We start from the raw sequence: 25,055 nt of genomic DNA on the forward strand, positions 1-25,055 counted from the left end.
TTATTTCCTTTTAATACTTTTCAGAATAGTTACTCCATCAGAGTACACTGATAAATTAATTGTTTATATAAAAGACTATGACTTTGGCCTTGTTGAAGTCTGCTTAAACCAGTTTGGATTTATTTATTTTGACAAGGTAAACTGTTTTACTTCTAGTCTTTGTTTCGATCAAGATAAACAATTGTTTACAGCTTAATGTAATATCTCAATGTAATATCTCAATAAATGCATAACCATATCATTGCATCTACTTTATAATCATTGGAAATAAAACCTGTACAAGTCCCTCTAAGGTATATATCATAAACCAGCTTGTGGATATGAGCTTGTCTCTATTTTGTACCGTCGTAAATTGGAATGCAGGCGGTTGGATCAGCAGCTATATTCGTCCATCATATATAGAGAAACCGAACGGAGGGACTTGCTCATCAAATAACGAATGGATGTTGTGAAAATATAGATGTACTACTTAACATAGAGTTCCAATCTGTCACTGGGTGTTTCGCCCCTTATCTCGATACACCCTCTAGATGGCGGGGCAGGTAGTGGTTATCAGTCACTATCTCCTCTATATTGGCTGCCAAGTTGGTTCACTGTGTCGTAGCTAGAGCCAAATAGGGCTCTCCCTGACTCGTTTCTAGATGCCCACGGCTCCAATCATTTCCACACTGACTGTGATTGAAAGCTTCTACATCTAACTTCCACTGGGAAGATCCACGTCATCCAACCCCTCTCTCTACATATATTTACCAAGTCTTGGTATTTCCCCTTCTTTAGCTCGTATGCCCCCTCAATTCTCTCTTCCAAGGGTACTGTTAGCTCCACCAAAACAACCAGCCTTGGATACCTGGACAAAATAAATATGACAGGCCGAAGGGTGGTATTGGCCATTTCCTCGGGAAACTTCTTCCCTAGGTTTTCCAACATTTCCCAGTCTTGAGATTCTTGCAGGATGCCCGTACACGTTGTTGTTGTTGGCTTCTTCTCCACGAGTCGCACAAAACTGATTCTGTTTCAAGAGTCTCTCTTTCCTCTTTTCAGTTTCTAAGGTATTTGTCATTTCTCTTGGAACCTGGTCGTGACGTCATGTATACCGCCCTTGCGCCAAGGCTGTTGGATAAGTAGATAGTAGTATATGCGATATCGATCCTGTATTCTCACACAGCGAGCACGTAAGGTTTTCTGATAACTGATTCAAGTTAGTTGGAGTGGATATCATGTCATGCACTGATCTGAGAAGGAAACTCAGTTGAAGTTGCTCATATCTCCACAGCTACTGCCATGAGATCTTGGGTATCACCTTTGCTGACCATGCTCCTCTTCTGCTCTCCGAACTTATCCCTGAACCAATGTTCTCTTCCAGACATTATCAGAGTTCCACCAACGCTGCTTATGACTGATTGTTTGTAGTGCCTACACTGTATGGTGTTTGAGACTGCTTTCAGCCTGTTCTGTTCTACATCCTGGCTCACTGACCATTTCCTTCCCGTTCTAACTTCTATTCCTGCCCAACTAAGTTTTCCATCGCTCGAGCCTCTGAGTGTTTAAGCGACGTTTTACACCTCGACGAGGGAACTGATGGGCAACGGTATGTTTGTTGACCTACCATAGAGTCCAATATTGGTAAATAAAGGCGGAAATCCAAGCCACCTCCTCAAATGCTTGCTAATTGACTGCTCAAATTATTCGACTGTGCTGATGGGTATTTCGTTAACCATTAATGGCTAGATGAGTCTAGGCAAGAAACCATGCTGAAAGATCCATGCCTTTAACTTTTCAGGGAGTTTAACTTGTCAATCCTCTTCGGCCCCTCTTTATCTTCTGTTTTAACCTGTTTTGGTTGCGGATGTCCTTAAGTGTGAATTCAAACCACTTCCCTGATTGGGTTGTTGACAAGTGAATGGATTTCTTCATCTTGTATGTGCAGCTTGAACTTGCCAGTCACTTTGCCTTTCCTTACTACCAGACACCTTGAACAGCATCCGTGCCCATGAAACAGTTTCTTCAAGTGCTTTGAGAAACCATCTTGCCTGGATATGGGATTTTGTTGTGACCGTCATGTCATCCATGAAACCCCTGTTGGATGGGAGCCGGATCCCGGTGTTTGTAAGTGGACCTTTTAATTCCCTCTCTGCTGTTTTGATAATCGTGTTCATGCCCATGACAAATAAGATGACAGAGATGGTTAGGGTTAGGGTTAGGGTTAGGGTTAGTACAACCTGTTACAAGTCCTTTCCCGATTAGTAACCAGTTTGTTGTGAAGTTGCCACATAAGACTCTTAGGTTGATGTTGCTGAAGTAGCTCATACTCATGTTACTAGCCTTGTCTGGTATATGGTAATGCTGTAGAGCCATCTCGATTAGCTGGTAGGATATGGATCTATAGGCGTTTCAAGCTCAAGCCATACTACTGTGAGATCCTTTGATTGTTGAATCTTCTTCATTTTCTTGGCAATCATTTTCCTGTTCCTCAGGAGCAGTACCTTGTGTACTGTCCTGCACACTCAAGAAGTCATCTACCGCCTGCGATACACCCGACGTAAATCCACCTTCAGCCAATGAAAATACAGGAGCTGAGAGACCTCCAGTACTGTGGCTGGACACTCGACCAGATATCTCCCTCGTATAACGCGGTAAACCTGTGCGTTGCTGATCATTGGTTTTGACCTGATACAGTTTTAAGCAGGTTCTTTATGTCGCTTTGATAAATCGAACTCAAATTTCAATGATATTCTTCAATGAGTTCTAAATTTATGAGTGGATCTTAATGCAAGGTTCAAACCCGGAACCAATTATTGCAACATTTTCCTTGCTCGAGCTTTGTCGCAACATCGGCCATGTATATTGTATTAGTGAGATGTATTAACGGGTACAGACACTTTTTTGAAAATCGTTCAAGGGGCACATGAGATGTTACGCGCAGCTGTTATGAAAGGCATGGGTCAACAATTGACATAGGCAATACTTATACCTTCCGTTCAGCAAGTATAATTGGTAATGTTAAAAGACCCCAGCTTTAAATACCTAGGTGATTAAAGAAACGCCAAATAATCAAGAATCAAACGCTTGATCTACTAGTGAGACATTTTGCTTGGGCTAGAATGGTTGGCATGTGTGTTGTACGTCACTTTAAAGAGAATAACAAGTGGCACAAAATGACGAGCAGTTTCTATTGATGGTGCAAATATGGCGAAATGCATGTTGAAACTGTAACGTGATGAAATGTATGGCCAATGTTTCATAAAATTTGATGTGAATTTTGCTCGTCGCTAGTTAACTTAGAGCTGGTGACCAAATAGTCCTTACAAAAACCATAACGGACGGACAGAAGCACAGATGTACTGATGGACGCACGAAGAAACACATTCCTATTTCCCCATTCAACCTCGTTGCGGACGCAAACCAAGTTCCAAACCGTTCTTGTTTGCAACAATATGTCCAATACCTTAGTACTAAAATATGACTTGAAATATTGCTTTACAAAGCTTCTTTAAATAATGAATCTGGCCTGCAACTGGCAGAACGTTGTTTAGACGTTTAGGCGTATGAATAAAATATTAATATTGTTGCCTAATATAAACCGAAGTACGAAAGATATTTGGAATATGATCTGGTCTACATTCTACATACAAACTTGCTAGGATTACTACGTAAGGCTCAAATCTTAATCTTCACAAATACACACAAAATATTGCTGTCATTATTTTTGTTTATAACGTTTAACAAGTAAATCTCGTTTAAATATACATGTTAAACCAGTTCATAGTGTATGATTTTTCCTTTCCCAACGACACTTTAAAGGGACTAGACAATTGATGATGCAAATGCAAGAAAATAAAAGAAATTGTCAAACACTTACATACAATTGACATAATTTTACCCAACGCAATGAATCTTGATGTACACATCGCTTCATACATTTGCATCTTTCGCAGTTCATGCGCATTTATCCAATTTGAAATTTACTGGGTTTTTCCACTACGTAATTTTCAGTAAGTTTAAAAATGGCGTCGGTATATTTTTATGTACTTATAAACAGATATGATTAAAACTGGGAAACCAATGTGCGCTATTTAAAAACGGAGTAAAACTGGTTGTTGTGTTTATTCTTTCATATAAATTGTTGTATTATCGGCCTCCTTCTATCTCGCATTGACAATTCTATGCTTGTAAAGAGGAATTACTGTTTTTGCCGATTTTTGAACCATCTGTCTGGTCCCTTTTACGGCCCCCTTTCATAAAGAAATAATCGGCAACATATGAATTTTGTTTTGCCCTCAATGTTGAGATGGGCAAATTAATTAACCAATTATCAGGCAATTACTAGTAATGTTTCTAATCAAATATAACCTTATCAGATTATTGATGGAATATACACGTTCGAGAAACCCAGTGGCATCTCAGGTCAGCTTTCTTTTCACCAGCTGCAAGAAATCAAAAGACATTGTAATGGAAAGGTATTCTTTTTACATGTACTTTATTGTCATCGTTAACGTGTTTACAGACAACTTATAAAATGAGTTCGTTGGTTTCTGTTGTCTATATTGTATCTTTATAATTCAATCAAGGACTGCACTGCTTTTATAAAACAGTAGATAATGTTTTCGCGTGATCATTCCGTGTGTATTAATCATTCAAAGAGGCATATGTGCAGAACAGCATAGTTGATCAACAATTTCCAGTTGTTTAAGACCTCTTTTATGACTATTCTCTACAGATTGAAGACATCGAACAAAGTCGCTACATGTTTCCCGCAGTGCCGCAGAAGAAGCATGCAGACGGGAATCACAGGCATTCATCGGTAAATAATAGCTTTATATGCTGCATGCATCTTATTATAAAATAGCCCTTAGAAGTTAAACCATACAAACATACTTCATAATTACGTTAACAGTCATATTCACAACGTCGTGTCGCAGTATGTTCCTGTAAGAATATAAAACTCGTAGAGTATTCTTTGAAAAGTTCCTGTATAAGTTTTATTTACAACATATTGTATAAATTTTAGGAGATGCTAAAGTGCTCATCCTTTTACCACAAATATATGCGCGTTTCGGAAGCCTGGCAAAACGGTTACAGTGGCAGAAATATTAGAATCGGGATGATCGATGTTGGTTTTATTCATTCACCATCTGTTCGACAACATGTTGTAAGTTTTGTTGGTGTGTGTTTCGTTGAACGTATGTTAGGCCTCTAGAGAAGGGTTATCTTTTGGCTACTTGGCTTGTCCATGTAGTTTCAATTTTGTCATATGGTGTTACTTTTGTATTTAATAAGAGTATTAACATGCATTATATCGTATTTTGTTTCACTACACACATTGTCAATATTTACTTCACCCCTTAAAGTATCAGGTTTGGTAACTTATATACAGAGCATAGCGTAGTTTAAATGATTTCGATTTATAGTGATATTTTACCTTGACTAAAACGTCAGTATGACAATTGTATTATGTATACAATCACAATCTGTTCTTCAGCATGTTGTGTATATTTAAGTGATGTTGTATATCTTGAACTGGCTGTTTTGCCTTGATCCTTGTGCCTAATACCAGATCATGGAAAAAAATCCGAAAAATAAATAAGTAAGATTACATACATTATATAGATATTTAGATGGTACAGATGCATTCAGTGCCCCCAAAACGGCTAAGAAATATTGCTATATATTATGAAACGTATTATTTTGGATAGAGGAATTGCTAGTAAAATATCAATACCTTCAATGCTTGTTAGTACATTTATAACAGTACTCCAGAAGTGGTAAACACATTGTTGATGCTGGTTTTTGTAACATGATGCATACTTTATTATGTTTCAGCATGTTTCCATGTCACACGACTTTCATCCCAATCGCAGTAAAAGGTAATTCTTGCTGTAGTTGATGGCAAAACATTGTCAATGCACGAATTTATTCATCGAATGATCGGCAGTTTTCAGTCACGAAATTATTTGTGAAAGAAGATTTTACGGAAAATGATTTTTGCTTCAAAAGACTGTCAGATAAACAATGTCATGTTCTTATGTGACGATTGTTCCTATTGGATGAAAGACATTTTCATTTTTGTTACCAGGAAATGAATTTAAGAAAGACATTTTCATTTTTGTTACCAGGAAATAAATTTAAGAAAGACATTTTCATTTTTGTTACCAGGAAGTGGATTTAAGAAAGAAATTTTTAATTTTTGTTACCAGGAAGTGAATTTAAGAAAGACATTTTCATTTTTGTTACCAGGAAGTGAACTTATGAAAGACATTTGCATTTTTGTTACCAGGAAGTGAATTTAAGAAAGACATTTTTTTTTTTTGTGACCAGAAAGTAAATTTAAAAAGACAATTTCATTTTGATGACCAGGAAGTGAATTTAAGAATGACTTTTTCATTTTTGTGACCAGGAAGTGAATAAAATTCACTTTTAACTTACTGTTTGCTTCAATAGATTTCGAATTAAACATATATCATCAAGAAATAAATTGGCATTGTTTATTGAGTAGACGGAATAATTTTGACACAAAAACATATTTGTATTGTAGTAGACTTTTTCGAAAAATATGCAACTGCTTTTCTAGCCAAAACCTGAAAAAAATCATCTACGTAAAATGTGTTCAACTCCAAATCATACAAAAACAACGTTGAGACGAATGTATGTTTTACTCTTGAAAATAAGTGATCCTCAAAACTAAATAGAACACTTTTGCAAAAAAATTCCTATCTGCCTTTGTATTTATTTAGAAGAGGAATCCCAACCGAACATATTTCTCAAGAATTCTGCCTCTTTTGTGACGTAGGGGTTGCTTTTAACGCGCAGTACGCAGGTGAGTTAAAACAAAAGTGGATTAAGACGAACCATTCGGGTCAAAAGTCAATTAACACTTAAATATGTTTTAAAGGTCTACAAGAAACGTAACAATTAATTACATCTTCAAAAACCTACCTAGTTTTTATAATCCCTCTGTACCAAAAGATTTTTTTTATTATTTCATGAAATATGTTTTTTCTGAAATGTGATATCAAGAATACTTTACGTCTTCCAAAAAAACCGGTGAAGTTTGAGCAAAAGTGGGTCAAAATTTATTTAATTACCCGTTTAGATAACCTTCTAATATATTGAAAATAGAAGATAAATAATACTTTTAAATAATCTAACCATAACATGAAAACTGAACGAACTGTATAAAAATTATCTTTAGAACAGCAATATTTTTACGTACTAAAGTTCTTAAATATCTTTACGTTTTCCCTTTTGGAAAGCAAACTAATTAATGTAAGTCCATTAAAAAATGAGAGAGCTTCAGCACATTGTGTTAGTGAGCTTGTTTTCAAGTAGATATAATTGTTTAACTTTTCAGACCTGCATATTGGCGATGTAGGAACTTCTGACCATGCAGCATTTACGGACGTGGAAACTTTTGCTAAAGCTTTAGTTTACAAGCAACACCTTATTGATATTTATGTATGTGAATGGACATTCAACTTTGAACTAGACGAGTTTGATTTTGCCATACAATCTGCAATAAAGAGTGGAGTAAAAGAGGTTAAGCCAGTTCTACAATTGATTTTGTTGTTGCTGAATTTGATGTAAAAATAATAGCAAAATTATCAAATTTATTTTCATTAATATTAACAATGTAAATGCTTACTGTAACTGGTTTATTTTTTTACTTAAGGGTCGTCGTGGACTGGGGTCTGTTTATGTTCTCCCAGCCGGATACCCGGGTGATGGTTTTCTCCACGACACATACGTTATTTCAGTTGGATCAATCGATGATTTCACCAAAGATTTCAACGCAACTGCAATTAATTCAGCCACTCTCGTTTCGGTTTTTGTGGTAAACATATATTTCAGATTTCTTACTAGCGTTCCTACCTTTAAATGCTAAACTTCAAACCATACAACCACAATTTGAAAGTACAAAAAAAGCTAAAATTAATTTGACCATTACATCTAATATAATTATTAGAAGTACGTTTGGTAATATTTATTATGAATTTAAACGTTTTACATTTTAAGTTTTTTTCCAGAAAGATTGAGTTTTTTAGCTCGATTTATCCTTTTCAAACAAACCAAAAAAAATATGCATCAGAATTGAAATGATAACAAACATGTAACCATATTGGAATTTACATAATTGCTCGACTTTTTATTTTTTGAAATTTATTTCTTCCTTTGCATTGCATAAAACATCCATATTTAACTAGAAATGTGTCTTAAATACGTAGATAGCTAATGGCTACAAACAAATAATTAGATCTACTCAGTGTTTGAACAAAATAGATTGGGTCAGATAGTTCTGCCTATGTTTAAAAGAACAGAATATCAATATTACCCAGGGAGACAGAGGAAGTGAACCGCCTTGCTTTGGACCACTATCAGCACCTGGTATTGTTGCGGGAATGATAGCATTTATGCTTGAAGCTAAGTACGTACACATGTATGACAAACATCAAATTTGACTTATAAACCTTTAACTACTTACTAAATAATGCATTTATGGAAAATATTAATTCTTAATAACAAGAGTATAACTGTGTATTGAATAGCAGAAGGCGGAAACATAATAAATAATTGGTGAATGCTAAAATGTTTCTGGTAGTTTACTATAGTCTCATAAGGTAGAAATACCGTGTTTTATGCACATTTCGTTCAAATTTAACTCGGTATCCTTCATAAGTACCACTGTTTTCTACATTTGTTCATCCTTTTTGGAATATTAAAACAATATTATTAAGTGTGGTAAATCTTATCTGGGAGTAAGTGTACATCTTTCAGGTTAAGTTCAGTACATTAAATCATTAGATGACACGCACGCATTTATCTAGATCAAATTCATGTTAATCAACATTTCATGAAAAACAAAAAAATGTCATTAAATCTACAAAAGTAAGTTTTCGTTATGAAAACCATTGCAACATTCACATCATTTTGCCTGAAACTGAAATCTTTGAAAAAGTGCTGTATTTGTATCAATGCAATATTGCCATTATGTGTAGATGGCATTGTCTCTGAAAAGGGAATTATTAGACAAAACTGAACTGCACGTCCGGGACAATTGTCGAACAATACGAACTCTACAAATGTTTGGTTCATCACAGTGCATATGTTTCCATGTGTTTATCCTATGCCTTTTACTCCTTTTCTGTTAAAAAGGACAGACAATAATTTTGAACACTCGCATTTTATTACTCAGACCTCAGTTGTCATTACGAGATGTCAAACATATTTTGATCGAGTCCTCAACGCATAGAGGATTGGTCAGTGCACATAAGTTTGAACAGAACGGAGCAGGGAAATCATGTACGTCTATTTATATCGTTATATCTTGTATGATAAAATATATTCCGGAATTTTTTAGAAGTATTAAACTGGTTAAGACAAGATGTATGTCCAACTTATAATTTTTTGTGTTATTTATTTAAGTTCACCCGGTATTTGGATTCGGATATCCGAATGCAGTTAAAATGGTGGAACTTGCCAAGTCATGGAAAGAGCTTCCAACACAATATATGTTGCAATACATTACTTCGACTAGGTACGTTTTTAATTAAAACTTTACAGCAATATTGTTACATTTTGATTTAGGATCAGTCATTGTCCGTTGTCCATCGTATCTTATCAACTATTTTGCTTGCCGATAATCTAGCATCAACTTTTCAACAAATGCCGTAAGTTTGATCTCGAGTCATTTAAAGTCATTACACGGTCATGTGGTAAAATATTAGAAGTTCTTTTGATATTTCAGATGTCGCAATTTTTACCCGATCTTCATGAACAAGGTCATAATTTTAGTCATCAGGATGTATAGGCTTAGTTCGAATATGGCTCATGTTCGATAAAAAATTGGTCATTTAGTAAATCGGGTAAAGAGTATAATGCAATAACACATTGGACGTAGAGTTTTTTTGTCACAAACTTAAGTCAAATCTCAACAGAGCACATGTTGAGCCAAAAGTAAATATTGCCGGTGAAAAACTAACATATTGGATTAATAATTAAAAATGCCTTGTTTACCTTCTATGCAAGACAAATTATTGACCCAATCTCACCGATCTTTATCAAAGGTCTGTCTTTATATCAGGGTCATTGTTTAATTTGTATTAGTTTATGCTATTGTTATTTTACTAAAGTGAGCAGTAAAGAACTTTCATGGCCTTTTCGTTACAACAGTTGTTTAATACACTAACATCACATTCCAATATTTTTTTTTATTTCATCTAACATATAATTAAAAAATGCTAATGTAATTTCATTTGTCTTTTAGAGAGTCCAATTCCAGAGGCGAAACACTTGAATTCGCAGTAAACTGCAATAGAAAGTTATGTATCAAAGAAATAGAGCAGGTTGTCGTCCAAGTGCGCAATGTTACATCCAACAGAGGCGCCCTCATCCGGCTCAAATCGCCAATGGGTACCGTATCAACTATGTATGTCTCGACTGCAATTCCCAGCGAGAGGCAGTTTGTATTAACGAAAAGAGATTTCTTATCATCTCATTTTTGGGGCGAGTGCAGTGTCGGAAAGTGGTTATTGTATTGCGAAGGTATATCCATCACCTCTTATCGTACCTGTTAGGAGTTTAAATTTGTTTACCTTTTTGAATTGATTACGTGAACAGTGTGTGTATACCACGTGATAAATTACGTCATATATGCTACGTCGGAAGGCAAAACTTTGCTTAAAATGAAGACTTAAATCAAAGATAACTTTTCATTTACAACACCATTTTAAATGAAACAAAGGGCAGTATATGCCGCTTAAAGAGCCCCGCATTTGTTTTATTTCTGAAATTTGATGGTCATTAGTTTCATCAAACACTTCAACCTGTTTCCAAAATAATGTTTTGACAGTGCTCCGTCAGACGGCCGTATTGTGAAAAGGTTTGTCTAAGTGTTTTAAGAAACTATACTCGCAATCAAATTCTAGTAAAAGACCGAAGGTGGGACTCCGTAAACGGCATGTCACGTAATGCTACTGTTCACTTAACTTGTTGGAAGTCTTTAAGTTATTAAACAACAACCGTTCGAATGTCAGTTCTTTATTGTTCCACGTTCTTTCTAAGTATAATTATCAGTATATAATACAGCATGACATTTAAGGTAATCCCACATCCTAACAGCCGTCCATTAAGGACCCAAGGCCGCGTTCCTTGCCTTGCCTAACCCTCTGTGTTTTCACATCCCAAATCATCTCTCTTATACTAATTTGTTGTCTACATATGACAGCTTTACAACCACAGGAATACACGTTTTTGTAATTAACATGACCATTTTGTACATTTGTACCAGGTCGGCTGTCAACCATCTCCATATTTAAATGACAATCAAATATGCCCTACATTACTTAACATACAGTATGTAGACACATATACATTTAATTAAATCTTAATTATATCTTAAATACAACTTTGATAAAAGTATTACGATATTACGTCACATTTTATACGTAACTCTGTTACGTGACAGGCATAGACTGCGCTATGCTTCATTTAAAATGGTAAAGAAATAGTGAAGTTATCTTTTTTTAAAGTATTTTTCAAATCAAAATATTGCCTTCCGACGTAGCATTTATGACGCAATTTATCACGTGGTATACACACACAGTTGAAAGAAAAAAACACATCATACCTCGATTTATTGATAAATTTATACAAAGCATTTATTGATAAAGCTACTTAACGAGTGTTTGGTCTGCTTGTGGTGTGACTGTACGTTTGTGTCTCTCGTTCAGTGTAACCCTTGCAGTGTGCCTCTAAACATGGTTAATATTGCAATTCTTTGCTACTGGGCTTGTCCCTGAAGTTTATATTATATTTTTATTTGACCGATCAACGACTATAGTGGAATATATAAATTGTGGAATATCAACGACTTATGTGATTTTCTATTCTTCTTTCAGAATGTTGGTTGTTGTCGGCTAAACTAGTGATTCATGGCAAAAAGGGTGGATTGGACAAAAGTTTCTTATGTGATTCAGTTCAGCTCGACGGTGTTATGGATAAAAGTATCGGGGAAATGGACAGTGAAACACGTGGTCTTTTTGGATTGATTTTCTTCTTTGTAATTCTTGTGTCATTTTGTTGTATATATCGTAAAAGCCGAATGCCATCGAATCAGAAAAAAAGTTAATTTATTCAAATAAAAATTATTATATTTTTACATATTGGAACAATACTTACTTATGGATAAATTGTGACATCTGAGAAAAGAAAATGCATTTTTTTTATCTTTTTTTTAACATTTATGTCTGTAAAGTAATGCCATCAACAGTATTTACTGTTCGTTTTTTTATCTTGATTGATTTACTTTTATGTATATCTTAAAATAATAATACCAGTAGTACTTGAAACAGTGACTTAAGATAAAAAGTGTGTAATGCCTGACTATTATATAAATAATAATTATATGTAGATAAGCATAATCAGCGCATCGTAACATTACACAGATACAAAGACACACACACACATACAATAAATACATGCCTTATTACATTATAATGCTTTTAAAATGAATAAAACGTGTTTTGCTCACCTAAGCACAAAATACTCAGCGTGAGCTTTAGTGAAAGGTTGATTGTACGTCGTCGACCGTCGTCAACATTTTCTTTCAACAACTTCTCCTCCTAAGCCACTTGAACAATTTCAACTAATCTTCATAGGAGTGTTCCTATTCCAGATTACTTTAAAAAGTGGTTTCATACAAACTTCTTCTCAGAAACCGCTGGCCTGATGTTAAATTACGTTCACAGAATTGTTACTAGGTGATCCGCTATCGAATTCCTTCGCCCATGTTGATTTGTAAAAAAACATGGCCGCCAGGGGCGGGGGTATTTTTCACTGTATGTCTTAATGAAAATCTTCTCTTCAGAAAAAATGAGCCCGATTTCAAAATAATTTCATTGAAATGTTCCAAAGATGACCCTTTGTCAAATTCCTTCACCCCATGCTGATTAATAAAAAAAAAGGTTTCCAGGAGCGTGTCTAGATACCACTATATGTATTTATGGATATCTTTGAATATCTTTTCTGCAAAAGCCATAGATTTCAAAATAAGTTCACAGATATGTTTCTTAGATGCCCATATATCAAATTCTTCAACCCATTGGGATTCATAAAAGGCGGGACTAGTTTTCACTATACATGCATGTATTTATGGAACTTTTTGAAAATCTTCTCTTCAGAAACAACTCGCCGGATTTCATAATAATAATAATAATAATAATAATAATAATAATGATAATTTTGATGAAAGGGTCACATGAAAATGTTTTTATGTGACCCTTCTGTCAAAATGATCATTATCATTATTATCATAATTACTACTACTACTACTACTACTACTACTACTACTACTACTACTAACATTATTATTATTAGTAGTAGTATTTACATATTTTTCACGATTTTATACACCCGTTAAGAAACGGGACATATTAAAGTTTGACCCTCGTCGTACGAGCGTGTGGGCGTTAGGTCGGTCGGCAGTATGTTGTTCTATCAATAACTTTAAAATCATATGTTTAACCAGGTGAGCTATATATGGTCATTTAGTTTAATTCCATTATACACCTTTTTTGATGTTTCTTTATAAAATACACAAAACATCAACGATGTTAACCACATATCATGAGTGTAGGATGATTGACATGAAAGTAAGAATGTTCCATAAATTATTTAATACAGAAACGATGTTAATTTCGAAAAGTGGTTATGAAAAAGCAATATTGAATTAATAGAGAAGCATAATACGTGTAGAACACAGACAAATCATTTGTGAGAGAAAAACAACAATGTAAAATGTTGCTATAAAACATTATACAAAAAAATCATGTAAGTAGGGATTTCAATTCATGAATAAAACCATAAACACACTGATAAAACAGAATCATTTCCACTAGGCAGGTTTCATCATATTGCATATATCCTTAGTGCGAGAAATCTCGCAGTTCGTTGCTCCTTTGTAAACAAGGCATAAAATGTTACTTCTATTGTTCTAATCATAGAATTATGGGGCAATAATTGCTTCTTTAGTTAGAATATATTTAACAATTTAAAAAAGATTTTAAATGCGAGAAATATCTTGAAATTAATATGAATAATAAATGATTATGGTTTTGCATATGTAATTAATAACCCAAATAGTGTACATGTTAATATATTTATAAACGAATTTATATGTAGAATTATAGATACATTTGAACATGAATGGTATGAAATTATTAGTAATAGTTCTGTTTCAGATATGTATAAAAAAATTAAAACTTCCTTTGATTATGAAACATACTTGGATTTAATTGCAAAGAATTTGCGTTTATACTTTATACGATTGAGAGTTTCTGCACACCAGTTAAGAATACAAACAGGACGATATGCACGCAAAATTTTTAACTAGTAACGAACGTTAATGTTTATGTCATAGCGGATGAATATCACTTCATATGCATTTGTCGATGATATCGTCAGTTACATAAAACCTATATAAAACGATTTAACTATGTTGATCTATCTGTATTCAAATTCCATAAGTTATTGACATCATGTAATATAAAGAAAGTTATGAATGTTTGTAATTATATTGAATCATTTGAATCACTTAATAATAGTTCAACTTAATATAGTAGTTATGCAACTCACTGCCAATGTTAACATAATAATTATCTTGCATTCATTTTACATAACCCTTTTCCCTTCATTAAATTCTATTATATAATATTATGTTTTTTAATATTAGATATGTAACATGTATATTTGTACTACATAACTATATGTACTACGGCGATGTACTATTGTATGAGTCGAATAAACTGTCTGTTCTGTTCTGTTATATTAATTCGTGCTGGATTGCAACTTCAATGCAAGTTAGTTTAGTTTTTTACTGTGTTCATGAATATGAAGTTTGGTATGAAAGCTTGAAAACGTTAATGATTCCATAGTGATCAGACGTGTATTAGTATCGAGCGAACCATTTCTCAAACATTAAAGCTATATTGTTCCAAGGTAAACACGGAGTTTACCAGTAGGGGACATTTCATCAGATAACTTGAACTGTTTAACATAAATGGAAAGCGACAGGATTTTCAAATGATTTCAGGGGGGGGGGGGGGGGGGGGGGGAGGTAATTTGCATTCTCTTTTGTGTATGGCAAAATAAACATGTGTATAAGTCGAAGAAGGTCTTAACGTTAATGATTGAACTATAAGGTCAGAAATGTTATTCATTAGACAAAGATTAAAACAATTTAAACAAACCTGGGAGCCTTTTAAAAAAAGGATTTAAATAATCGTAATTGCAATTATCTGAAAGCTGTATAAACGTCAGATATGGCAATACATATATTTTGTTGATTTTTTTAACTCTGTGTTCATGTTAAATGCAGTCTATAGTTCAATTCACTCAATGATGTAGCCAAATAGTAAAACTATGACTCAAAGATAATTTCAATTTACGACTACAATCGATCTAATCATTTTTATTGAAACGGCCACAAAACCTTAAAACAAGTTACATCGTGGGTACCGCTGAACTATTTTCAGTCACAGGAAACTATGACCTCATATTAACTATAATACTTCTTTTTCATACTAGAGTGCAAGGAATTCTTCTGCACTTCAACATATAAAGGTCTTGGTACTTACTGTAGCCGATGTGTTTCTATAACAGTACAGGTTCAGATGGCTTCTTAACCAGATGATGAAAAGAGCACAGTGGCAGTTGATGCGGTCGGAGGAAGAACACTACCACAATGCCAACCTTGCTCCAACAATATCAGGACAATTCCACACAACTGTCGTGATTGCAAAGAGTTTCAGTGCTGTGAATGTTCCGCACATCGCAAAACGTTTGCCTTCATGTCTGGTCATAACATTATCGATTGGGAGGCCAAATATGCCGAAGAAAATGCTGTCAATATGTTTGGGTTTAATAAATGTCCAGAACATTGACATTCTGTTACAATCTATTGTGAAGACAATGACGTATTTCGCTGCTCAACATGTGGATTTTCAAGGCATAGACATTGTGAGCAAGCAAAGGGTATTCATGAATTTTCAGTGGATGTAAATGTCATTCAGGACACATAAGCAGCTTTTAACGAAAGTCTTTATAGTCCATGCATACTATAAATGGGATAGGAGAGACAAAAGAAATTGAAGTAAAGAAAAAGGTCGAAGCACTTGAAGCATAACTCATTCAGAAAATGAATAAAAAAAATGACAGCGGTCTTGAATGATATTCGAACATTGCCAGATGCTTTTATCAAAAGAAAAAGAATGTTCCAAAGTATCCTTAATCCAAGGCGATCTAGAGTTGTAGAAAAACAGTCTAAATGCAGCATATGAGCAAGGCTCGCACAATCAATCAAAATGCCCCAGACTATCCACTCAGCAATATTCAATAAAATAATAAAAATAATGGATTACATTCAATTCCTGGTTTCAAAAATGCAAGCATCATTCTTAAAATAGCTGTAATCACCACAAAGCCACAATTCATTGTTGATGGGGTAGTGTTTACTATTTTAGCACAAAAGAACTCATTTTGTATATAGGCATTTCCCCCAAAAATGCAAATACTGTTTTATTGTAAATCTCATCAAATTTGTTTAATGCATAATTACAACTACAAATGTTGCAACGAATGTATGGATTATGCTTGGTAAATATTGTATCTCAAAACTAAATATCTAAACAGTTTTGTTTTGTTTTGGTCCTTCAAACAATCTTTGCATTGTGGAAGGCCCTTCACTGTGTTTGTATTTACAGATCAACGATTTTTTCGCGTTTTTGTGCATGAAAGGGTGCTTAACCTTCCAAGACACGTAAAGAGAGAAAGTGGAGGTTTCATGAATAATTCTCTGCCTAGAGTGGAGTTCTGGTGGACTTATATATAAAGTAAAGTGTTTGTTTATTATAGTGTCACCCCTCTTAGTTTAGGGCCAGCCCGTTGGGCTTATGAGACATCTACATTCGTGAACAACTTTACCCCGATTCCTTAAAGCAAATGTCAGGTGCCTGACAGGAAAGCAATCGGTACCCCTCGATTTAACTAGCTGCTGGGTCGGCAACCGGCCATGTCAGAACAAGCCCCTTGTGAGACTCGAACCTTCGACCTCCCGCTCCGTAGGCGGACGCCTTAACCACAAGGCCACGGAGACGATGTATCTACATATATGTTACATATAAGTGCAAAGACAGCAATCATTTAAATGACATCATTTTTTGTTTATCATGAAGCCTTCGTAAGAAACCTATGTGAAGCTATATTGCACGACGCGCTTACACTATGTATGTATTACTTTTGTAACGGTCGTTTGGAAATATATACATAATTTATGTTTGGATGAAGGCACTGAAAGAAAACAAAGACCATTAATTATTTAAGAAATATTACACACCACTGAATGACATATGACATCATAAGGACCAGCCAGTCAGCCCCCGAAGGTGTATATGGACCGAGGCGTTAGCCGGGTCCATATTATTTCTTGGCGAGGTCTTGACTTTTTAAGAAAATACACGGTCTGTTCAACTTTATATACACAAAGAAGCGACACATTTATGTAAGGTATATTATACCGAAACTTATGCGAAAACCTACACTTTTTTACAATTTAATGATTTTAAAGCGCCTTTCATGTGTTTTATTGAACACATCTAATGTTTGCTTCCGACAAAAATGTCGTTGTGGAAACAACAAGCAGCACTCACCAGTTTTATGACGTCAACGGTCCATATTATAGCTTTGGCAAGGTCAAAATTTTATATGGATTTGTTTTGAAAATACATTGATATACGGACCGATCAACTTTAAACACACAAAGAAGGGACACATTTATGTAAGGTATAATATTGCCTAATATTACTGTAGTAATGATAATATGGCTTCAACAAATACACGAAGGAATAAATTTTATTACTATATATATATTATATCTGTAAACATGTACATGAATTATCAAAAAATAAATCATTCATGGATTGTACACAAATCCTATAACTATTTTAGACAAAACAAGCAAAAGAAGCTAGATTTTAAAAGTAAGCGTTGACCTATATAAATGATTAAACATATCAAACAAATAAAGAACTGATCTGGCTATTCAATGTATATAGTTATAGTATGTAAGGTCATGATTTATTCTAACCATTTTAAAGTGACACTCTTATTCAAAATGAATACATACACATGTATGTAAAACAAACATATATTTTAAGTCATACAGCTTCAAATACTACTACATAGTGCACTTATGGAAAATATGAATTACTATTAACAATATTATAACTGTGTATTTCATGGCTGAAAACGCGAAAGTATTAAATGATTGGTGAATGCTAAAAGATTAACTGCGATCTACTATGGTCTCATAAGGTAGCAATACTGTGTTTTCTGCACATTTCTTTCAAATTAAACTCGGTATCCTCAATAAGATCTATTGTTTTCGACATCTGTTCATCCTTTTTGGTATATTAAAACAATTGTATTAAATGTGTTAAATGTTATTTTTGAATAATAGTGCATCTTTAAAACAATGCATGAACTAAAACACGGTAAATACATATCTACATATTATGCAAATGTCTCTTTACAAGAGAGCCGCGAAGTGAACGCCTATGAGTGTCAGTTTTGACAACATTAAACAACATCAGCATGTGTATACCACGTGATAAATTGCGTCATAAATGCTGCGTCGGAAGGCAATATTTTGCTTCGGATGAAGACTTAAAACAAATATAAATTTCACTATTTCTTCACCGTTTTAGATGAAACATAGCGCAGTCTACGCCTCTTACGGAACCCCGCCTTCGGTCTTTTTCCAGGGTTTGATTGAGGGTTCAGTTTCTTGGTTTAAACATATTTTATTCAACATATCTATATATCTATATACACATATAATACACGTTAAATATAATTTAAGTATTTACATTAATATATTGAATCGGATTGAAACGAAAGCATAGCTTATAAAGTTTCTCTCCGTGAGTTTCTTCAAACACTTCCAAAAACCTTTTCACAATACGGCCGTCTGACGAAGCACTGTCAAAACATTATTATGGAAACTGGTTTGTTGAAGTGTTTGAGGAAACTAATCACCTAATCAAACTTCGGTAATAAAACGAAGGCGGGGCTATTTAAGTGGCATAGACTGCCCTTTGTTTTATTTAAAATGGTGTAGTAAAAGAAAAGTTATCTTTGATTTAAGTCTTCATTTTATGCAAAATGTTGGCTTCCGACGTAGCATATATGACGTAATTTATCACGTGGCATACACATTACCTTTACAATTATATAAGTCAGATCTATAGACCTTGCTTGACATGAGCGTATTGTCTCTGGCAACATATGTATCATGCAAGGCGATAAGGTTAAAACATGTACATCAACCCTTACAATGGCATCAAGGCTATGAAAACACTAAAACAAAACAGCTAAACAATACAAGGACCTATTCATATCAGTATTTGATTCTAATTGCGTACTTACTAATTTCCCAGGGTCTATACTAATTTTACAAATATGAAAAATGCACCAAAATATATCACAAACAAAGCCATCTCTTCAACAGGGGCAGGTTGCAAGCCGTTATCAATTACAGTAATGGCAAAGAGGTACACTACCAACCACGCGAGCTTTTTTATATATATTTCGCACATCGTGGCGATTTTGTCTTACCGCAGACGTTATCTTTTTAATCTAATTTTCACTATACGCGGCGATTAAAGCATAATGCCCATGTCCAAGTTCATACCTATACTTTCCCCCGCGTTCCACCGCGTCGAGTCACCGCGATAAGCCGCGTTGCTAATTGTTAATTAACGGTCATTAAGGTTGCTGTCAATTCTCTGAAGGCTTTTTTTTGTTCCCGTACTATACATAAAATTCTAGTCAGTTTTATTAAACTCATAAAAAAGTCGACCCGTAATCTACAAATCTTGGTTCGCACTCAAAACGTAGTTTGATCCCAGAAAATTATGCTTTGCAACTGTGATGCTCTTGTCACCATGTTCCAAAAAATCTAAATTTCGAATGCCCTCGTTAAACTTGTGTGATTGTGAATAATTACTATATTGAGTCAATTCACTTATAAAAAATACTTTGTTTAACAAACACTCAAAAAACCAGCGACATAATTATCAAGTTTTGGAGATGAAAGTGTTTACCCTCGCAATAGAACGAAATCAATACTGCGAGCACGGTTCAATTTACATGTTGTTGTTTTCTAATTGTACCACCGTTACCTGTTAAATACCTGCATATCGCGGTAAGCTGTATCGCGGCGATACGCCGCGTGTATGTTTTCGGTCGCGATAGCAGCAGATGAACACGGCGATGACGCGCATCACCGGGTTGGCTTCCGCGGAATAAATCGCAGCGAATATCCGCGATTACGCAATCTCTCCAGCGGTGGCAACTTATATTTTGCAAAAAAATGCGTGGTTGGTAGTGTACTTAAGTTGGTGAATTGTAATAGGTAATAAATCACAATAATAATATTTTTTAATATCATTAATATATAAAGTTACAGTTTCCCCATGATAACTTGTAAACCTAAGCCTTTAACCTTTTTTGCCTGAATAGTGAAATATTATAAAGGCTTGGCTTTACGGGTGTGGCATCACAACGCACCCTGCCCCTGTGCTCCCTTAATTGTACATTGGCGTATAATATATATTATATATTTTCTTTTAAAGAGATTTAAAAATAAATACGCTGCAAGTGCATATTACATCAAATGCAATATGCAAACCACAAATAACACAGAAGACAAATATTCAATGTCATATACAATTGTAGACTGGTTACTATAATGATCACTGCTTTCGCTCCACTCTACATTTAGGTCTGGGCGAAGGTTTGCGGCAGTGAAAAAAGTAGGTGAATCCAAAGTCTCCTGTTTCGAATGGCAAATGTTTACTGCTGACAACATTGATAACAGCTGTCACTCCACTCTATGTTTGCGTCTGGGTGATAAAAAGTAGTCGGTAGTCAGGAAGTGAGTGAAACCAAAGTCTCCTTTTCAAATGACAACTGTTGACTGGTGACCACATTGATACCAGCTGTCACTCCACCCTTCGTTTGCGTCTAGGAGATAGGGTTGTGGTAGTGAGGAATTGGGTGACCCCAAAGTCTCCTTTTTCAAATGACAATGATGACCATTATGATACCAGCTTTCAATCTACTCTTCGTTTACTTCTATGAGATAAAAAGTTTGCGGTAGTGAGGAAGTGGGTGACTCCAAAGTCTCCTTTTTTCAAATGACAACTGTTGACTGGTGACCATAATGATTACAGCTGTGACTCAACTCTATGTTTGCTTCTAGGAGATAAAAAGTTTGCTGTAGTGAGGAAGTGGGTGACTCCAAAGTCTCCTTTTCAATTGACAACTGTTGACTGGTGACCATAATGATTACAGCTATCTCTCCACCCTACATTTGCGTCTAGGAGATAGAAGGTTTGTGGTAGTGAGGAAAGTGGGTGACTCCAAAGTCTCCTTTTTTAAATGACAAATGTTTACTGTTGACTTTAATATTTACAGCTATCTCTCCACCCTACATTTGCGTCTAGGAGATAGAAGGTTGGTGGTAGTGATAAAGTTGGTGACTCCAAATTCTCCTTTTTTAAATGACAATTGTTGACTGGTGACCATGGTGATAACAGCTGTCACTCCACCCTTCGTTTGCGTCTAGGAGATAGAAGGTTGGTGGTAGTGAGGAAGTGGGTGACTCCAAAGAGGACCATAGTAAAGATGATCATACACATGACAATCACGTAGTGGCTGATACTTGTCCCAATATCCAGCCAGCTGCCGTAGTCCTGAACCAGGAAAAAGAAGTGCTGAAACCAGATGAAAAAGAGCATTAAATATCCATTGAAATTGTATTCTGAAACCAAACTAATGGACATTGTATTCCGAAACCAAACTGATTTTGTTAGTGATGGTACTGACAAGTGCATATGGACCATGTGAACATGTCTTCATGAATGGACGGTTAAAAGATATGGTCTTCATTAATAGTTTTGAACAATGATGAAATCCACAACAACAACAACAACAACAACAACAACAACATGACTAAGAAATTGACACGACCTCCATTGTTTTTCTTAAAAAAAGAGTGATCTTGAAAATGGGGTATACAGTCGCCAACTATAATTAATCTTAAATGTAACTCTGGTATTACTTTATGCTAGATTTGCTTTGAATTGATGCTACTTATTGGAAAGGTTTTAGTTTAAAGATATGCCTGCTGAAAACATGCTTTCTCTCTGTTTCCTATGCTTAATACTTATTACAAAAGTGACAATCAACAGCAGTAAAGATGTAGGTAACAAATCAAAACTACATACCAAGGCCATGCAGTCGGACATGAGCATGATGATGAGAAAGAGGCCGTCAACTGGAACGCACGAGATCACGTGCACAGCTCGTAACGTGCAAGTGACCAGGATAAATGGAATCACGATCTGTAAAGTTAAACATGTGTTAAATGGAAATAACTATACCATGGTAGTGATTTGCAATGGACAGAGAGGGTATGTGTTATCCGGGCTGGTTTGCTCAGTTGCAAGAATATCAGAATATCTGTCTTGCAAAAAGGGTATTTTTGGCAAGGACTGACCATAACCTGTCTTACCCTGTGACATTTGAGGTCTACACAACACACATCATGTGTGCCTTAATATGTATTTTTTTTTCCATGAAAAAGATGTGAAATTATTTGTATATATTTTATGGTTCTATTTTATGTTAGGTCAATTACCGTTGTTTTCCTTAGTAAGTAACCCTTCAACAAGAAAATCAATTTTATATTAATGCAAGTGCATATGGACCATGTGAACTTGTGTTCATGAATGGACAGTTATGAGATATGGTCATCATTAAGCAACCCTTCAACAAGAAAATCAATTTTATATTAATGGTTATCACGAATTCAAATCTATTGGGGTTTTCCTGCATTCCATGGTTAACAAACGAACCAATCTAAAGCTTAAAGTATATCCTACTACAGAATGACTGCTAAATTTCAGTTTCATTACATGAAACAATAGATACAAAAACCAATAGGACAGCTTTGCTGTTTTTTTGTCGTTCGTTCAGTAAAAAAGGGGCTATAAATTAACAATGATTAAAACCAGAGTTATGGGATTTGTATATGCATTACCGGTATGTATGTGCGCAAATTGACTCTGGCAACATGTGTACTAAGTTTCATTTGAATATCCTGAATGGTTTTGAGTTACAGCCAAGGTTTAAGATTTAGCACAAAGCTGGGTAATCCCAATACCTCAAATGGCCCTCAAGTGTGTCCCACACTTGGGATCCCTCTATAGACCAAACTAAGGATTATGTATATTGTAACCCTGTTATACTAACCTTAAACAACAACAACGCTCCCATGGTGAAAGGGGAAAACACTGATATGTAACATAGCACAGCTGCGGGGTCAAAACTGAAAACAGCCAGGGTTAAAGGTAAGATATAATCAGCATTTTATGTATGTTTAAATATATCCTATTTAATAACACATGTAGGTAGATGCTTTTTTTAACAAAGTAGTGTATCTTATGCACTTTCTTTCAAAATAAATTCGAAAAGCACAAAATTCAAATATAAATTATGTAATATGCTTATTGAAAGATGATCTACATGCACATAGTTATGTTCTCAATCTACACCTAGAATACCTGTTAATGCTGGCTATATTTCCCACTCCAAAGAATGATGTCAGGATAAAGAAAATCTGCGCATCAGTTAAGGAATTCAGTCTCTGAAGTCACTGAATCTTTGTTAACAAACAGTTTTGATACAAATTCAATTGCAAGATATATTTGTCGTATATGCATCTGTTTATCTGCTGTTTTTTGTTGCAATATATACCAAAAGCATTTAATTCTAAGAAGGCAGAAGAATGCACATTCTGGTCTCTATGCGGGCAGAAGGGGGCTACCAAAAAAAAGGACAGGGTGCAGCACCCTCCTTTAATCTTTTAGCTAAAACCCTATACTTTTGCTGGTCAGCACATTGTCCTGTAGTTCCTATTTGCATTTTAAAGGATACAAAGTAGAAAGCCCTCTGGATGTCGGATATGACAAGGTAGTTTCTGGAATGCATGTGGCCCGGTAAATGAAGGTTGGCTCTCTCTTGGAAATCATACACATCCACCTGTGAATGTGCAACATAATATATGGTGGAAATCTAAGGAAAGTGTGTCACATATAATAAAATGTCAGATATAACAAGGTAGTTACTGGCATGCATGTGGCCAGGCAGATGAAAGTTGGCTGTCTCTTGGAAATCGTACACATCCACAGGTCTGTGAGTGTACTACATATTACATACAGAGTAAACCAATAGTAAATACAAAGACATGTATGGTAAAATGACAGTTTCTGGCAGATATGTAAATGGGCAGATGAATGTAGGCACCCTCTCTAAAATCATACACATCAACACAACATACAAATACATGGTTTATATGTTTGTCACATCCAGCTGTTAATATTCAATGCAAGGAACAGTAAAAAGCATTTCAAACCAGTGTCATCATTTTGAAAAAAAAAACAATGAGAAAAAGTTAGTCAATATTCAGAGTGACAAATATGCCCAAATGCTGCCTGGACACAAGAATGGCTATTTCTTTGAAAAAAAGGCCATAACTCCAAGGTTATTGTACACTGCATTTCAACTCATTATGCTTGAACAAATAATGTTGTATAATTAAAATCCATTGGGAAATTTTAGAAGTTACGCTGCTGACAAGAAAAAGTAACAAAGGACAATAACTCTGTAATTTGCTAAAGTAGAGCTATGGTTCTTGTACACTGCACTTCCTCTAATTATGATCTATTATTGTATGACGTTTAATTGAATTCTATCCAGTAGTTTTCAAGTTATCATCCCAAAAAGGAAAATTGCAACGGATGGACCAACTGACCGACAACAGGGTGACTCGAATATACCCCCTTCAAACCTCGTTTGTCAATGGTATAACGAAATAAAATGTTTCTGATTTCAAATTTGTTTAAAAAAGAAATATCAAAATAAACAATTGATCCAAATGTGTA

The 25,055-nt window shown here is 34.9% G+C and overlaps 2 protein-coding genes across 2 annotated transcripts in view; one reads left to right on the plus strand and one right to left on the minus strand.

The window, feature by feature from the left end:
• Positions 1-18: 18 nt before the first annotated feature.
• LOC128243716 (endoprotease bli-like) lies at positions 19-14,235 on the plus strand. The gene is made up of 13 exons (XM_052961637.1): positions 19-136; positions 4,359-4,457; positions 4,718-4,801; positions 5,009-5,149; positions 5,821-5,864; positions 6,732-6,814; positions 7,349-7,533; positions 7,667-7,828; positions 8,331-8,419; positions 9,188-9,294; positions 9,418-9,529; positions 10,259-10,536; positions 11,892-14,235. The coding sequence occupies exons 3-13, from the start codon at positions 4,745-4,747 to the stop codon at positions 12,119-12,121; spliced, it is 1,488 nt and encodes a 495-aa protein (XP_052817597.1). The 5' UTR covers positions 19-136; positions 4,359-4,457; positions 4,718-4,744; the 3' UTR covers positions 12,122-14,235.
• Positions 14,236-18,828: 4,593 nt separating this feature from the next.
• Positions 18,829-25,055, minus strand: part of LOC128245001 (GPI ethanolamine phosphate transferase 1-like) — a 28,569-nt gene continuing 22,342 nt past the window's right edge. The window contains exons 24-28 of the mRNA XM_052963186.1: positions 24,049-24,153; positions 23,676-23,731; positions 23,365-23,440; positions 22,338-22,454; positions 18,829-21,824 (exon numbers count right to left, since the gene is read on the minus strand). Of these exons, the coding sequence (XP_052819146.1) occupies positions 21,651-21,824; positions 22,338-22,454; positions 23,365-23,440; positions 23,676-23,731; positions 24,049-24,153 (528 nt within the window). The 3' untranslated portion in view covers positions 18,829-21,650. The remainder of the gene's footprint in view (positions 21,825-22,337; positions 22,455-23,364; positions 23,441-23,675; positions 23,732-24,048; positions 24,154-25,055) is intronic.

This window comes from Mya arenaria, chromosome 8 (genome assembly GCF_026914265.1).
Source record: "Mya arenaria isolate MELC-2E11 chromosome 8, ASM2691426v1".
Lineage (NCBI taxonomy): Eukaryota > Metazoa > Mollusca > Bivalvia > Myida > Myidae > Mya > Mya arenaria.